The sequence below is a fragment of the Oncorhynchus keta genome, chromosome 14 (genome assembly GCF_023373465.1).
Source record: "Oncorhynchus keta strain PuntledgeMale-10-30-2019 chromosome 14, Oket_V2, whole genome shotgun sequence".
Lineage (NCBI taxonomy): Eukaryota > Metazoa > Chordata > Actinopteri > Salmoniformes > Salmonidae > Oncorhynchus > Oncorhynchus keta.
In genome coordinates, this window is record NC_068434.1 from 50,854,771 (window position 1) to 50,871,971 (window position 17,201).

At 39.5% G+C, this 17,201-nt stretch overlaps 2 protein-coding genes across 3 annotated transcripts in view; one reads left to right on the forward strand and one right to left on the reverse strand.

Annotated features, from left to right (window-relative positions):
• cntrl (centriolin) overlaps nt 1–17,201 on the reverse strand; it is a 226,409-nt gene that overhangs the window by 41,074 nt on the left and 168,134 nt on the right. The gene's annotated exons all lie outside the window — the stretch shown is intronic.
• c5 (complement component 5) overlaps nt 1–17,201 on the forward strand; it is a 57,595-nt gene that overhangs the window by 16,403 nt on the left and 23,991 nt on the right. For both annotated transcript variants that reach the window (XR_008064297.1, XM_035786369.1), the window contains exons 11-28: nt 1,701–1,904; nt 3,807–4,010; nt 4,291–4,500; nt 4,668–4,817; nt 5,185–5,314; nt 5,510–5,575; nt 5,698–5,901; nt 10,210–10,294; nt 10,588–10,673; nt 11,185–11,333; nt 11,649–11,885; nt 12,290–12,350; nt 13,370–13,459; nt 13,843–14,055; nt 14,321–14,399; nt 14,787–15,036; nt 15,132–15,303; nt 15,434–15,639. Coding sequence is in view for 1 of the 2 variants with exons in the window: in XM_035786369.1 (XP_035642262.1) it covers nt 1,701–1,904; nt 3,807–4,010; nt 4,291–4,500; nt 4,668–4,817; nt 5,185–5,314; nt 5,510–5,575; nt 5,698–5,901; nt 10,210–10,294; nt 10,588–10,673; nt 11,185–11,333; nt 11,649–11,885; nt 12,290–12,350; nt 13,370–13,459; nt 13,843–14,055; nt 14,321–14,399; nt 14,787–15,036; nt 15,132–15,303; nt 15,434–15,639 (2,796 nt within the window). In the remaining variant the exon portion in view is untranslated. The remainder of the gene's footprint in view (nt 1–1,700; nt 1,905–3,806; nt 4,011–4,290; nt 4,501–4,667; nt 4,818–5,184; nt 5,315–5,509; nt 5,576–5,697; nt 5,902–10,209; nt 10,295–10,587; nt 10,674–11,184; nt 11,334–11,648; nt 11,886–12,289; nt 12,351–13,369; nt 13,460–13,842; nt 14,056–14,320; nt 14,400–14,786; nt 15,037–15,131; nt 15,304–15,433; nt 15,640–17,201) is intronic.

Genomic DNA, 17,201 nt, shown 5'->3' on the forward strand with positions numbered 1-17,201 from the left:
CACAATTGAAAAATATATGGCACATGGAAACCAAACGAGGGTGGTCTATGGTGATAGGTGGGATGGGTTGAGAGTGGCTGAGGGTTGGGATTAAATAGTTTATGTTTGGTAATGTATTATTGTTATGTGACTGCTTTATATATAAGTACATATATAAGTACCGTGTAAAAATGTTATGCTAAATGTGTATGTAAAATGTATGTAGCAAAAAAGCTGTAAAAAAAACTAAAAGATATTTGTCCTCCGAAGAGGGGGAGTGGTGGAGGGGTTAATAAAAAAATAAAAAATATGAATAAACATTCCTCTGCACCCTATGGCAAATTGTGGAGTTAGTTATAAAATTGCAAAATCTTCTCTCTGCCCCATGTTAAAATATGTAAATTTGCAGCAAACCTGCATTATAACATTCAAATCTTTTGTGACCCTCACCCCCATCAAAGTTACCCTTCCCTGATCTATATCGACTGAATGGGTGCCGCTAGTGTATTATTCTTCGGTATTTCAAAACATTTCGGTGATGATACATAAAAATAATTAAACTGTTATTTTGTTCCAAAAGCCTGGGGAATTTTATTTTCTAAAAGCTACTAATATCAAGTATCAAAGACAGGTTTGTAAGAAAGATAACTTCCAGTTGAAGGTTTTTTGGCTTCTTCTGTGGGGTTTAAGAGGTGCCGCCACATACTGTTTGTAGTGATCAACACTTTTATTCAAGTGGATGAGGCGGTTTAGGGAGTGGCATTATTGCTATTGCCTCGAAATATAGTATATTAAAGCAATAGCAAAAATGTAGGCTATTTTTTGGCATAATCAATATATCTTTCATTTACTTCAACTAAATTATTAGGTTTATCACATTTTTTGTCATCCTTGATGCTTTTTAATGTATTATGTCCAGATGTGTGGTTGTAATTGTGTTTTTTAATTGACTAATAAATGTAATTAATATCACAATAAATGTAAGGTATTTATAGAAACAACAAAAACAGCTTGCAGCCTCTGGCTGGCTGTGGTTAGCTGGAAAGTGGCAGGCTGAATTTGAGATTAGAGAAATTCCTTGCTATTGTCTTTCAAATTTTCTCATGGCTAGATGGCTTGCCTAGGGCTTATGGCTGTCCTCTGAGTGCAGGCTAAACATCATAGGTTCAAAAGCGGCCAGCCAAGGGCTTATAGCGGTCCTATGAGTAAGGGCTTCTCGTCAGAGATGCAAATCACACCTTGAACTGCAAACTCCGCTTGCCCCTGCTGGCGGAAATAATGTATAGCCTTGGGCGTATGTAGAGAGGAAAATAGCAAGAGGGAGGACATTTTTTTGCATACTGGGATGCTGTAGTTGATCGAATGGTTCCCAAGTGATGTCAAAGTCCATTGTTTCAGAACGACAAACGTCCGTAATGTTCAAAGGTACTATGCAAACTTTTGGTTTAAAATTCATATTGTTTATTTTTTGGGGATCAAGTGTTAGCAAATAGAACAAAAAAAATATTATGGTGCCTGCAGAATGGTTTCCTTCTCCACCATCCCTTGTTTCATATACACTCTTTAAAGGTTCTAGGTAGAACCCTTTGCCTAATAAAGAAGCCTTGTAATTACAAAAAGGGTTCTTCAGATGAAAACGGGTCTTGGTAGAAACCTATTCCACTGAAAAGAACCCTTTTGGAACCCCTTTTAATAAGACTGTATGGGGGTTTTGCCACCAGGTGTCAGTCAAGGACCACTTGGGGGAACCTGTGGCATTGGTACCAGTGAAGTTGGTGAATTCCTTCATCAAAAACAAACTTGGTGTAGACGAAAAACTTCAGTGTGCTACACTGACAGTGGATAACAGTAAGAGGACCAAGGACGATGGGATTGCTCTTTTTATTTGCAACCTTCATTCTGAAGCTGAGAGTGCAAGATTTATTGTAAGTACCAATGTGGATTGAGTCTCATTAAATGTTTGATTAAGTGAAGGCAGCTTGACATACACTACCGTTCAAAAGTTTGGGGTCACTTAGAAATGTCCTTGTTTTTGAAAGAAAAACAAATTTTTGTCCATTAAAATAACATCAAATTGATCAGAAGTACAGTGTAGATATTGCTAATGTTGTAAATGACTATTGTAGCTGGAAACGGCTGATTTTTATTGGAATCTACATGGGCGTACAGAGGCCCGTTATCAGAAACAATCACTCCTGTGTTCCAATGGCACATTGTTTTAGCTAATCCAAGTTTCTCATTTTAAAAGGCTAATTGATCATTAGAAAACCCTTTTGCAATTATGTTAGCACAGCTGAAAACTGTTGTGCTGATTTAAAGAAGCAATAAAACAGGCCTTATTTAGACTAGTTGATCATCTGGAACATCAGCATTTGTGGGTTAGATTACAGGCTCAAAATGGCCAGAAACAAAGAACTTTCTTTTGAAACTCAGTCTATTCTTGTTTTGTGAAATTGAGGCTATTCCATGCGAGAAACTGTCAAGAAACTGAAGATCTCGTACAATGCTGTGTACTACTCCCTTCACAGAGCAACGTAAACTGTCTCTAACCAGAATAGAAAGAAGAGTGGGAGGTCCTTGTGCACAACTGAGCAAGAGGACAAGTACATTAGAGTGTCTAGTTTGAGAAACAGACACCTCACAAGTCCTCAAATGGCAGCTTCATTAAATAGTACCCGCAAAAAAACAGTCTCAACGTCAACAGTGAAGAGGCAAGTCCGGGATGCTGGCCTTCTTGCCAGGGTTGCAAATAAAAAAACATATCTCAGACTGGCCAATAAAAATAAAAGATTAAGATGGGCAAAAGAACACAGGCACTGGACAGAGGAACTCTGCCTAGAAGGCCAGCATCCCGGAGTCGCATCTTCACTGTTGACATTTTGAGACTGGTGTTTTGTGCGTGCTATTTAATGTGAAGACTTGTGAGGTGTCTGTTTCTCAAACTAGACACAATGTACTTGTCCTCTTTCTGAGTTGTGCACTGGGGCCTACCACTCCTCTTTCTATTCTGGTTAGAGCAAGTTTGCGCTGTTCTGTGAAGGGAGTAGTACACAGCGATGTACAAGATCTTCAGTATCTTGGCAATTTCACACATAGAATAGCCTTAATTTCTTAGAACAAGAATAGACGGACGAGTTTCAGAAGAAAGTTATTTGTTTCTGGCCATTTTGAGCCTGTAATCGTATCCACAAATGCTGATGCTCCAGATACTCAACTAGTCTAAAGGCCAGTATTATTGCTTCTTTAATCAGAACAACAGTTTTCAGCTGTGCTAACATAATTGCAAAAGGGTTTTCTAATGATCAATGAGCCTTTAAAATTATAAACTTGTGCCATTGGAACACAGGAGTGATGGTTGCTGATAATGGGCCTCTGTACGCCTATATAGATATTCCATTAAAAAAACAGCCGTTTCCAACTACAATAGTCATTTACAACATTGATAATGTCTACACTCTATTTCTGATCAATTTGATGTTATTTTAATGGACAAAAAATGAGCTTTACTTTAAAAAAACAAAAAAACAAGGACATTTCTAAGTGACCCCAAACTTTTGAACTGTAGTGTACATCTATTTTTTATATATATTTCTGGAGGTATTTTGACACTGTTTAGACAGGGAGGTGGGAGAAACATATTGAAAGGTTGGAGCTGGGATTGAATCCCAGTCTCCAGTGGGGAGAGGGAGTTTAAATGTGTCTAAGCCAGGCATGTTATCGTTAGACCACAGGCTCTACACATGCCACACATCTATTGCTTGCTCTCTTTTCTGTTGTTTTTGTGAGGCTTGGGATAGAATGTATGTAATGCTGTAATGTTGTTTCAGTTCAAGACTGCTGATGAAAGGTTACCCTTCGGTAGTCAAGCGGAATATACACTTGAAGCCAAGGCATACTCGTCCCCCAACGAACGCTACTTGTACATTGATTTGCCGTCCGATTACTCCGGCCTTCAAGTTGGACAACATGTCAGCATTCAAATCTACTTCCATGCTCGCAGCTACCTCCGAATTGAGACTTTCAGCTACCAGGTAAGTGATGTTATTTTTCTAGTCATACTGTGCCTATAATAAGTATTCACCCCTCTTGGGCTTTTTCACATTATGTTTTGTTACCAAGTGGAATTTAAAATGATTTAATTGGGATTTGTTGTCACTGATCTACACATAATACCCCATTAGGTCAAAGTAAAAAATAAAATGATTTCCGTAAAAAAAAAGGTAATATAACAAAACAAAAAAATTATTAAAAATGTTATGTAATTCTAACAATTTACCTCTTCCTGACCTACCTATCTGACTTCTATGCCAGATCATCTCGAGGGGTAAGATAGTGAAGTTTGCTTCTGAAAAGCGTCTCCAAGGTACAGGTTCCCAAGCCATTAGTTTCACAGTGACCTCAGACATGGTGCCATCAATACGCCTGCTCGTCTACTACATACTGCATGGGGAGAAGACATCTGAGCTGGTTGCCGACTCAGTGTGGATAGATGTCAAGGACAAATGTGTCAATGCACTTAAGGTACTGTAGCTCCGCCTCCACCAAAACCCATTCAAAACTCTTAATTCCTGATCGTGTTGTCACATTTAACTGTGAATAAGCTAAGAATGCACAGAATATTTGTCATTTCACAATGAGCATACCCCATCTTTATTCACCAGAACATTTTCTGTTTGTTTATCTCTTAGACAGAGCTCTCATTTCGTAAGAAGGACTACAAGCCTAAGGATGAACTGATATTTGAAGTGAAAACTGGGCAGGATTCCCTGGTGGCCTTATCTGCTATTGACACTGCTGTCTACTCACTTAGAGCCCCACTCCAGGACCCAGTGACAAGAGTGAGACCATTCAAGACTCAGAAAACACACAACAGCCATGCTTAACTTGTTAGAAAAGGAAACATTATTGTCCATTACATTTTTTAAAAAAGTACATCAGAGTTAAAAGATGCATTCAGCATTACACACAGTGTACATTTTACAAGTTATTCCAGCAAACTCTTATTGAGTATGGTTAGTGCTGAGAGGATGAATGGCATTTTCTCTGGTGAATGGAACCTTAATAATGGGGATTTATTGATCAAATTAATATTCTGCCGACTACGCCAAATGTAATACTGAAGACTTGAACTGGGCACATTTCATAGAAAGCAAAAAGCCGGCATGTAGAAGTTGAGGTGACAATCATTGTTATTTCTTTCTTTAGGTGCTCCGACACATTGAGCAAAGTGACCAAGGGTGTGGAGGAGGAGGTGGCAAAGATAATGCTGATGTCTTCCGTCTCACCGGACTCACTTTTATAACCAATGCAAATGCTCAGGCTTCCCAATCTGAAGGTAATGTACAGTATCTGTCAAAGTCTGCATCCGAAATGGCACCCTATTCCCTTTGGTCTAAAGTAGTGCACTATAAAGGGAATAGGGTGCCATTTCAGACACAGATAAAGTCGCGGAGGACTGGAGAACATGTAAGCGTCATTGAGAATAAGCCTCCTTACACACACTTTTATCCATGTATGTTCTCTCCATCAGATGACACATGCACTGCTTCTGTGAGACCAAAGCGTGCCCTCTCTTATGACCAACAGAAAGAGAAAGGCAAGTAAATAGTGAGCTAACTCCCCATCACAACAAATATTATTTTTATTCTAAATGTTACTATGAAAAAGCTGTACTTTGTTTAGATAAACCAGGGCCCTAACTGTGTCTCTGTCCCACAGCCAAACAATATGGCAGGGACTTTTTCTGCTGCTGGCAGGGATTGCATCAAATCCCAACCCTGGATACCTGTGCTCACCGTGCCAATAGACTTAAGGTTAAACTACCCAGTGATGTGAAGAAGTGTCGTGCGGTGTTCACTGAGTGCTGTGATTACAGCCTACAGCTTCTCCAAACCAGTAGTGATCATGTCTTGGCACGTGTTGGTGAGTGCATATTTTGGATGGCAATCACAGCCCCTATGATTATGTTGACACAAAACTTCTTCTTGTTAATGTGATATTCCTTGAATCCCAGTAATCTATTCTTTCCCCCAAAGTGTGCACTTGTTTACTTCCTTTCATGGATTGGTATAAGAAATATGATGCAAATGCTTTTAAATATGTGTGAAGGTGGCATAAGTGCACACTTTATGAGAAATTATAGATTTTTGGCACACACTGGTTGACTCAATGTTGTTTCAATGTAATTTGTGAACTTATTGTGACGTGGAATCAACATAGAAAATACATTGGATTTGAAAAAAGTAATTAACCAGAACTGTTTTCATCTCATTTCAACCAGCGTTGTAAATATAGAAATTAAGTTCAAACTTAAACGTTAATACATTGACTTAACCTGACTAACAGGTTGTTACATCAACCTAATTTCAACATAATCATCAGAACTACACACAGTATCAGTCAAAAGTTTGGACACACCTACTCATTCAAGGGTTTTTCTTTATTTTTACCTTTTTCTACATTGTATAATAATAGTGACGACATCAAACCCATGAAATAACACATATGGAATCATGTAATAACCCAAAAAGTGTTAAACAAATCAAAATATATTTTAGATTTTAGATTCTTCCAAGTATATTTTAGATTCTTTCAATTAACAGGTGTGCCTTGTTAAAAGTTCATTTGTGGAATTTCTTTCCTTCTTAATGCATTTGAGCCAATTAGTTGTGTTGTGACAAGGTAGGGGTGGTATACAGCCCTATTTGGTAAAATACCAATTCCATATTATGGCAAGAACAACTCAAATAAGTAAAGAGAAACACCAGTCCATCATTACTTTAAGACATGAAGGTCAGTCAATGCGGAAAATTTCAAGAACTTTGAACGTTTCTTCAAGTGCAATCGCAAAAACCATCAAGCGCTATGATGAAAATGGCTCACGTGAGGAAAGGAAGACCCACAGTTACCGCTGCTGCAGAGGATAAGTTCATTCGAGTTAACTGCACCTCAGATTGCAGCCCAAATAAATGCTTCGCCGAGTTCAAGTTACAGACAGATCACATCAACTGTTCAGACAGAGGAGACTGTGTGAATCAGGCCTTCATGGTTGAATTGCTGCAAATAAACCACAACTAAAGGTCACCAAGAAACGGTCTTGGGCCAAGAGCAATGAACATTAGACCGGTGGAAATCTGTCCTTTGTCCTGATGAGTCCAAATTTGAGATTTTGGTTCCAACCGCCGTGTCTTTTTGAGACGCAGAGTAGGTGAACGGATGATCTCTGCATGTGTGGTTCTCACCATGAAGCTTGGAGGAGGAGGTGTGATGGTGTGGGGGTGCTTTGCTGGTGACACTGTCAGGGATTTATTTACAATTCAAGGCACACTTAACCAGCATGGCTACCATAGCATTCTACAGCGATACGCCATCCCATATGGGTTGCGCTTAGTGGACTATCATTTGTTTTTCAACAGGACAATGACCAAAAAACACACCTCCAGGCTGTGTGAGGGCTATTTGACCAAAGAGAGTGATGGAGTGCTGCATCAGATGACCTGGCCTCCACAATCACCCAACCTCAACCCAAGTGAGATGGTTTGGGATGAGTTGGACCGCAGAGTGAAGGAAAAGCAGCCTACAAGTGCTCAGGATATGTGGGAACTGCTTCAAGACTGTTGGAAAAGCATTCTTCATGAAGCTGGTTGAGAGAATGCCAAGAGTGTGCAAAGCTGTCATCAAGGCAAAGGGTGGCTACTTTGAATAATCTTAACTATGAAATATATTTATATATATTAGTTTAACACTTATTTGGTTACTACATGATTCCATATGTGTCATTTCATAGTTTTGACATCTTCACCATTATTCTACAATGTAGAAAATTGTAAAAATAAAGAAAAACCCTTGAATGAGTAGGTGTGTCCAAACCTTTGACTGGTAATGTATGTGACCCACCACCTGTGTTTGGTCCTATTTAGCAACATTTTTTTATTTTTTTATTTTTTACATTGGGTCAAAGTAGAGACTCTGAGCTAGAAAATGGTATAGCATACACTGCAGTTGAGGAACAATGAAAAAGTAATTATTCTTTGAAAGTTGATAAACTTTTAACCCCATTTTTGAGAAAATGGCCTGTGGATATTTTGATAGACCTACTGGAGAGCTCCTCCTTTTCTTCACCCATTCAGCATCGTTCACAACCAACGATTTCAAGACTAAAAGTGGTTAAAGTAGTAACAAAAAGTTGTATTAAAAATAAACTTTATCTAGTTCTTGGCGTATAATAAAAAAAAATCACAATTGGTTAGAGCCTAAGTATGCATTTCACTGTAAGGTCTACACCTGTAGTATTCGGCGCACGTGACAAATAAACTTTGATTTGATATATCCTAATCTGACTTTGGTGCATGTCTTGTTGTTCTTCACATTAACGTCTCTGGTAATCACACTAAATCAAATAAAATCTATGTTTATTTGTCACATGCACAGGATACAGAAGGTGTAAACAGTACAGTTAAATGGTTACTTGCATAGTGGAGTATTTTGTTTTGAAATTTAGCTAGCTAGCTGAACAATTATCCATAATCCCGTGAAAAACAAACTCTGACTGGGAAAAAATCGATTTGAACTGTCATCCAACTCGGAATTCCAACTCGGGAACTCTGGCTTCTTTCTAGAGCTCCTACACAGATCATTAGCTAGCGAGCCAGCCAGCTAACATTAGCTAGTTAGCTAACAGTACGCTTTAACTTGCAATGAAAACAACTTTCTGACAAAATTTGAAATGTATAATATCTGAAAATGTAGCTGGGCACTTTTACGCCTCCATATACATGGATGAATGCTTCCCCCTCTGTCATGGATGCCAAGGTTTCACTTAGTTTGAAGATGTAATCAATAGACAGGTCTTTTATACAACAGCCTCCTTTCTATGTTCTCTTTTTGGACTCTGTATTTGGCAATCATCTCTCTGCTTCCACTGGGCATTCCACTGATTTCAAAATTCGGTCAACTCCGTGACAACAATACCGTTTCTTCCATACCATTGTCATCAGTAGACTACAATGTCTGGTTCAATTAAAATGTTTTTACCTAATCAGGGATTTCCTCATTGTCTGATTCATTTTCAGTAAGAAAGAGTCAGCATGGCACGATCAACCTCCAGAAAGTAGTCCATCACAACATTTTCCCACTGAGCTTTGTCGATAGCGCTATTAACTTCACGGCAGCAATGTTGAGAGCAGTAGCAAAACTTTTTCAGTTGTTCATGACATGTTTTAAAAAAAAGCTGAGGTAGACCAGATTATCCACACACACTTAGCAGTTCACGTGACAGACAGAAGCATTCTCCAGACTTATCTCTCGGCATGTCCAGCCAATCCATTATCTCAGCCAATCATGGCTAGTGGGAAGGTTCCTGTATTTTTCCCTGGCTAAACCAATTATTTACAGATGCATACAAATTAAGGCATACGTAAATTCATATGTTCCAGAGGGCATTTCTGCCCAAAAATGTATTTCGATAAAAATAAAAATAAACATTCAAATGCCTCTCCTGGAAAGTACTGATGTGCGACATACACATAGTTTCTTGAAATGGGGCACACATTTGATTTTCCCTTGTTTCAATGTTGATAATAAAATTGTATTCTTTTATCAATGTCATTGTTTCAATGTCAAGCTATCAACCTTGAAATAAAATCTGAAGCCACAGTCCAACGATTTCTGCCTGGACATTGACTTCTACTGCTGTATGAGAGGTAATGCACATCAGTGAGAACAAGTCCACCATCCAGATGCCTACCTCTATGTACTCTGCTTAACTTTGGAAGCAAACTGTGTACAATTCAGCTGAGCTATCATGTCAACACATTTTGACATTGATCAGCTTCCATACTAATTTGCGTAGACTACATAAATAACATTGAACAGTAACTCCTCAAACTTTTCTTATACAAGCTGTATGTGAAAGTAAATTCGGAGTGATTCCATGTCACAATACATTGACAAATTACGTTGCAACAACATTGAATCAACCAGTGCGTGCCCAGTGGGTAGTCCCTGTTGTGATCCTGTGGATTTTTTTGTGGTCCTGTTCTGGTTCACAATGGTCCTGGATAGCAGGGAGCTCCATTGTATCATCAGCAAAAGTAATGATGGTGTTGGAGTCATGCAGTCGCAGGTGAACAAGGAGTACAGGAGGGGACTTAGCAGGCACCCCTGAGGGTCCCTATGTTGAGGGTCAGCATAGTTGTGTTTTAACTGACAATCCCTGCCTTTTCTATGCAGAGATGGCTATTCTCTTTGACCTGATGCCCACTCAGATACGCAGCTACTTCCCAGAAAGCTGGCTATGGGAAGTACAACCAGTCAGGTGAGAAAAACAAAGGTTCTTGGCATAGCATAAAAAATATAAACAAACTATAAATTAAATATATCTTCTTACCTGGAAGAGATATTAAATATGGAACATTAAGGTTGACAATTAATGCAAAGTAAGTTACGTGAGACAATACTGAAAGACAGATTTAACAATTGTTAATTGAATGTACCGTTATCTAACAGTATCTAAAAGGGGAGTGTGCTAGCCCAGTGGCCCTTGTGTCTTGGTTGACCTGAGGCCAAGAAAGTGTGTTACTGTTGTCATCAACTGTTGTCATCAACTAGGTCAGGACAAATGACCTTGAACAGAAATCTCCCAGACTCTCTGACCACTTGGGAGATAAAAGCTGTTGGCGTTTTCAAGAAGGAGGGTAAGTTGGTGAACAAACACTGACGCCTAGCACCACCTACAGGAGAAATTAGGTACATTTACCACAGTCATTCAACACACCAAGCAATCTCATTTTTTCATCCATATAATATCAACTATCTTTGCTGGAGTCCTTAGCCACTGTTCTACACAGTCAGTTGTACCCCTTTCACACATTGTGCCAACCCGAACCGTACCATGCAGGCTCTAGTATTTTCTCTACACATTGTCCTTTCCAGCACAGTTCCAGCAACTATGGTAGTTGTCATAGCCGAGGGAAGTAGGGTTGATGTGGGTCATTCAGCATTCCCTGATAAATCACAATATATATATTTTTTAAAATTGGTCACTAGGCCTTTATCATTCCTGTAGCACTCCTGTATGAGCTACATGGCTCCACGCTGCCATTTTCGTTGTGTAGCCAGGCCAGCAAAGTTTGGCTCAAAACAGAAGAGTGAATCAACCCTTGGTCACCCCGGTTTTGTTGTTAATGTTTTTCTTATTCTTCCCAGGGAGCTCAGGGATCTGTGTGGCGGACCCCATCAAGGTCTCAGTTACTCAGGCAGTGAGTGTAGATGTGCCCCTGCCCTATTCCATGGTGCGTGGAGAGCAGATCGAGCTGCGAGGCTCCGTCTATAACCAGGCAGAATACAATATTAAGGTGAAGCCAGTAAATGAGGTTCTATTGAAATGCATTGAAAATAATAAAAACATTATTCATGTCATTAGGATTGAAAACATTTATCATATAATGCATATTTTGATGAATTTATGATGTGCTTGAAGTGGAATGAAATAAGGGCCAGTATTACTGTTTTTTGTGAAAACAATATTCTATAGGATGTGCCGGTACTCAAGCAGTCAAAAATCAAGTTACTGGTATTCAGTACCGGTGTATACCTGCCCATTTTAAGTACTGATTTACTTGCATCTTATTGCTTCCATTCTTCTTTCTGTCTGTATCATCCGTGGCTAGTATTGTGTAACTCTGACCGCTGGGGCAGGGGTGTGCCTGTTCCAAGGAAAACCAACGAAAGATGACGGCATAAAGACTACCAACTGTGACAAGACCACTCTGTTGGAAAGCGGCTCAGTTGGTCTTGTCACCTTCACTCTCATGGCCTTGGAAGTGGGGAGTCACACTCTCACATTCACCTTACGCACTGACAAGTCAAGGTTCCACGACCAAATTGTGAAGACGATCCGTGTAGTGGTAAGCTTATAGGCGACTAGTTCAACTGCTGCTACTTCTGCACTTAACTGTACTAGAATGAGCGTCATCCGCACCATTATACAGTTGCGAACCCTCTGGTATTATTGAGGATATGACAAAACAAAAGGGGGGGATGATGATGCAAAATGGAACTGACACAAAATGCATCATCATCACACTTTTAGATTTTTACTAAGTGCTCTATCTTGAAAACTGATGACATGCAAAACATTTTTTGACTGCAATCGAGAAGAAAAACGATAATATGTTTTTTCAGTAAAATATCTCTTTAACATCTTTGCAACTACCTAATGAATATTGTGATTACATACACAGAACGTTCAGTATATTATGTACAGTATATGACAGTATGATGTTGTAAAAGCTGTGTATCTTTTCATCAGCCTGAAGGCATCAGGACTGAGGAACTCAGCGGAGGAAAACTGGACCCACAGGGTCTTTATGGTATGGGCTCAATGCTAGTTCACATTAGCGCTGGGACACAACATTGTCAGTCTGTGTATTGGACCTGAGTTGTGCATCGTTCTGGTGTGTGGTGTAGGAAAATAACCCTACCACAATATATCCTGCTTCACCAAAAATACTTTTCCTGTCAACAGAAGCCAACAAAGGCATATGTATAAGCTGTAGGAATCCTACTTACCAGACGTAAAGTGAAATGTATCCCTCGCTATCAAATCAACAACTGAATCCAACTTTTGTCCGAACCTCCATATGGTAGATTTTGTGGTAGGAAGTTTCACGTGAAGTGCATGGTGTAATGTCACCCCACTGTTTAACTCAGCAGGAATATGATGTGGTTCGGACAAAAGTTGGACACAATTCACTTTAGTCTGTAAGTAGAGTTTCTAGTGATTATACATATACCTTTGTAGACAGGATTTTTTTGGGTGGTTAAACCGTCTATATTGTGGTTGGGTTATTTTCCATTGACACCCACCAGAAAGATGCACAACTCAGGGAGTTCAACCAATACACAGACTCCCGATGTTGTGTCCTAAAGCTACTGCAGATATACAGTACATTAACTATAATATCTTTCTTATTATACTCTCCAAACCTCTGTGTCATGGTTCTGCCTGCTTAATTTCTATCTCTATCACAGGTGGCTAGTGGCACCTTAATTGGGGAGGACAGGTTCATAGTATTGGCTGGAACGGAATAAATGTAATGGTATGGAACACTTCACACACATGGTTTCCATGTGTTTGAGTCCATTCCATTTTCTCCATTCCAGCCATTATTATGAGCCGTCCTCCCCCACCAACCTCCTATGGATCATCACTTCTAAACAATAAATATTCTGTAATGCTGGGCTGTCTTCTCTTGGAAAAACAAAACAAATTGATGAACAAAGCATTCCATTGGATGCACATGCTCCACACATAGACATTCGACTTGTTGGCCATTGTTGATATCATTTCTCCCAACTGCTGATGTATGTTCTGTGTTGTGTGTATCAGGCACCGCCAGCAGGAAGTTAGAACTCAGTAATACCATTCCTTCACAACTGGTGCCTAAGACCTCTGTGGAACGTCTCCTTACTATTAATGGTATTTTATTCTATTCTATTGTAATGATATGGTATGGTATGCTATAGAGGTTGCACTGTGATATCTATTTGTTTCCTCAAATGTGGCAGAACTTCAACAGCAGAAATTATACAAATGTGTATAATTTCTGAAACTCTACAATATCAAGTTATTGCTCATGTCTTTAAGTTCATATCAATAAGTTGTGCCGTATGATTTGTGAATTGCACCCAGGAGCTCTTTTTTTTAGCCTAAACTAATTGTAGAAATAGTAATCTCATAGCCTAACCTTACCTCATTATCGTAATCTTTGTTATTGTGTCTAATTGTTATCACTCCTTCCTTTTCCTCCCTCTCCATCTTGCATTTAAATGAGCCTGTATCCTCCTCACCACATCTTTTAGGTGAGATTTTGGGAGAGGTGCTGGCTATCTTGAACAACCCTGATGGCCTGCGCCAGCTTGTCAACCTACCCAGTGGCTCCGCTGAGGGCGAGATCATGAGAGTCCTCCCCATCTACTTTGTCTACCACTACCTGGAGACCACGGGCCGTTGGGACATCATGGGCCAAGAGGAACACAACAGTCCCCTGGAGCTTAAGAGGAAGATCAGAGAGGGTGGGAGATTCACTCTTTTTTTTACACTTATTGTTTCTCTAAAATACAAATGTGAACACAACATTACATTATTATCCTCTTCTACAGGAACATGTTGTTTAGAATCCCTTGCTCCTTTGTTTGCTAAGTCCTCCTTGCAAAAAAGTTTCCTAACTTCAACATTTGGTAAAACAAAGTTTAAATAAAATTGTAATCTTTTTGTTTCATGAGCTTTGAATTGGTGTTGCTCAATTGTGTTTTTTTGTTGTTGTTCTGTGTCGTTAAGGCATCACAAGCATCCAATCTTTTAAGAGGCCTCGTGAATTTAGTTACAGCATGTGGAAAGACAAGGAGGCTAGTACATGGTGAGTCTGCTGCTTGGTATAGGGTTGAACAGACAGAGCCTGGTCCCATACTGTGTGCTGTAGCCAACTTCCCTATCATTGTCATGCCACAGGCAGCCAGCCCAATTCGGATAGTTTTTTCACTAATTGGTCTTTTAACCAGATCCGCTCTGAAAAATATCTAATGTGATTGGTCAAAGTCCAATTAGTGGGAAACATTTAAGAATTGGACTGCCTGTGTAAATGTAGCCAAACAATGATGTTGTCATCTTTCTGTTGTCCCTTCTTGCTGCCAGTCAGCATGTATACAGTACATACAGTATGGGTCAGCAACTAGGCTAGAAGAAACTCAGGGCGCTGTCTCATGCACCTCACCTTGTTGTGTTGTTGTGACCAACTCTCCTGTAGGTTAACAGCTCTTGTGGTGAAGACTTTGGGACAGGTGGACAAATACGTCAAAGTAGACAGTGACATGTTGCTTAACTCCCTCTTCTGGCTGATCTACAAGGCTCAAAATGATGATGGTTCCTTCCGTGAATTCTCCTACTGTCCCAGAGTACAGGGTGCACGTGATTCTGTGGATCAATCAGTATTCTTTACATCCTTCGTCATGATTGGGATCAAGACTGCCATGGCGGTGGAAAATTGTGGCTTGCTGGTGAGGCTATAGCAAATGTGGAAGTAGGCTATCAAATATAGGCTCTAATATTTCCAGTACCATGTAGTAACCTAGACTTGTGTGATTATCCTCAGGAGATTAGTTTGGCTCTGAAACGTGCTGCTGGCTACATCTCTGATCATGCTCCCCGGGTGAAAAGCCTGTATGCGAAAGCTGTGGCTGCCTATGCTCTCACACTGAACGACAGGGACAGCATGCAATCCGTGATCCTGTATGATGGCCTTGAGAAGCAAGCCAGGGAAAAAGGTACGAAGTGGTGTGGAATCTGAGGCGAAAGTTACTTGGATACAATTTATAATTCAATGTAGAACATACTGTAGCTCCAAATTATCAGTATAATCTTGTGATGTCTGTACTCTTGTGTCTTCTTGTGAAGGAAACCCAGTTGAATATCGTTACTGGCATGAGATAGATGCCCGTCTGAACCCGCTAAAGCCTGACAAGGCATCGGCCCAGACCGTGGAGACCACCTCCTACGTCCTACTCACAGGCTTGATCAAAGCCAAACACAACTACGCCCTGCCCATCATCAACTGGCTGACCCAGGACCAGCGCTATGGAGGGGGCTTTCACTCAACTCAGGTTCTATAGCAATACTAACACTGGTATCAGATAGTATTTACTTTCATATTCTTTCAGCATTGGATTGAGCCTGCCTGAACGAAATGCAAAATGGGCAGGGTTTGCACTATTCCATTGGTTACAGTACGCCAGACCGGCTCAAACAAGCGCAGTTAAAGTATTTGAAAGAAAACAAAATAGGCCTACTATTTGAACCCAGGTCTCAATATACATAACAAGTATTTTTTCATTTGTCATTTAGGACATTTTGTACATAGTCCCCCCATTTTAGGGGACCAGAACTGTTGGGGCTAATTAACTTATATGTTTATTAAAGTTGTCCAAAGTTTAGTATTTGTCCCATATTCCTAGCACGCAATGATTACATCAAGCTTGTGAGTCTTCAAACTTGTTAGATGCATTTGCTGTTTGTTTTGTTTGTGTTTCAGATTATTATGTTCCCAATAGAAATGAATGGTAAATAATGTATTGTGTCATTTTGGGAGTCACTTTTATTGTAAATAAGAATATAATATGTTTCTAACATGAATGTGGATGGTACCATGATTACAGATAATTCTGACTGAATCGTGAATAATGATGGAGAAAGTTAGAGGCATAAGTATCATACCCCCCACAAAATGCTAACTTCCCCTGTTTCTGTAATGGTGAGAGGTTAGCATGTCTTTTGGGTGTATACTATTTGTGCGTCTGTAACTTCTCACTCATCATTACAAGTTTGTAGAGTCAGAAGCTTGATGTTATCATTGAGTGCTAGGAATATGGACCAAATACTAAACTTTTGACTACTTTAAAAAACATATAAGTTAATTAGTCCCTACTTTAGTCAAATCCAAAGTGCTGGAGTACAGAGCCAAAACAAAAAAAGGTGTCACTGTCCCAATACTTTCGGAGCTCACTGTATATAATATTTCATGGATAATCAATGAATTATATGGAAAATAATGCATGAAGGTGTGTGCCACTTACCTTCCACCGCAGGGAACGCTTAGAGCCTCAAGTTGATTATCCTGCTTATACTAAGGCTATTATTTGCTGCTAGAAATGTTTTCATTTGCTGATAGAAATGTGTTCAACATCCACTGAAGTAGCTAGCAAGTTTACTAGACAGCAACAGTAGTTGCCTTGGTAACCAAGCAAACAGACTTGCTAGCTTAGCGAGCCAAACCATCAGTCTTCCTATTATGAAAATCGACATAGAACATGTAAGAATAAACTTCATAGCCATTGAATTATACTGTACATTATAGGAAAATAATGCACTCTCGAGCCAATCAAAAATGAGTATTCATCACAATGTTGGCATTGTTGAATAGTTGTCCTGATTGGCTTAAAGGGCATTCATTCTAGATTGTGCATTATTTCCCTATAATGCACAGTATAATTCAATGGCTATGAATTTCATTCTTACATGTTCTATGTATGAGCTGCTTTTGAAAGTTGAATTGAAAACTTTATTGGCATTACAGGGACGTAGTGCTGCCGTAGCACGGGGTTGGTAAAAATATTTATAGAAAATGTATTCTGATAAATTCTAAATAAGAATTCCATGAAAATGATAG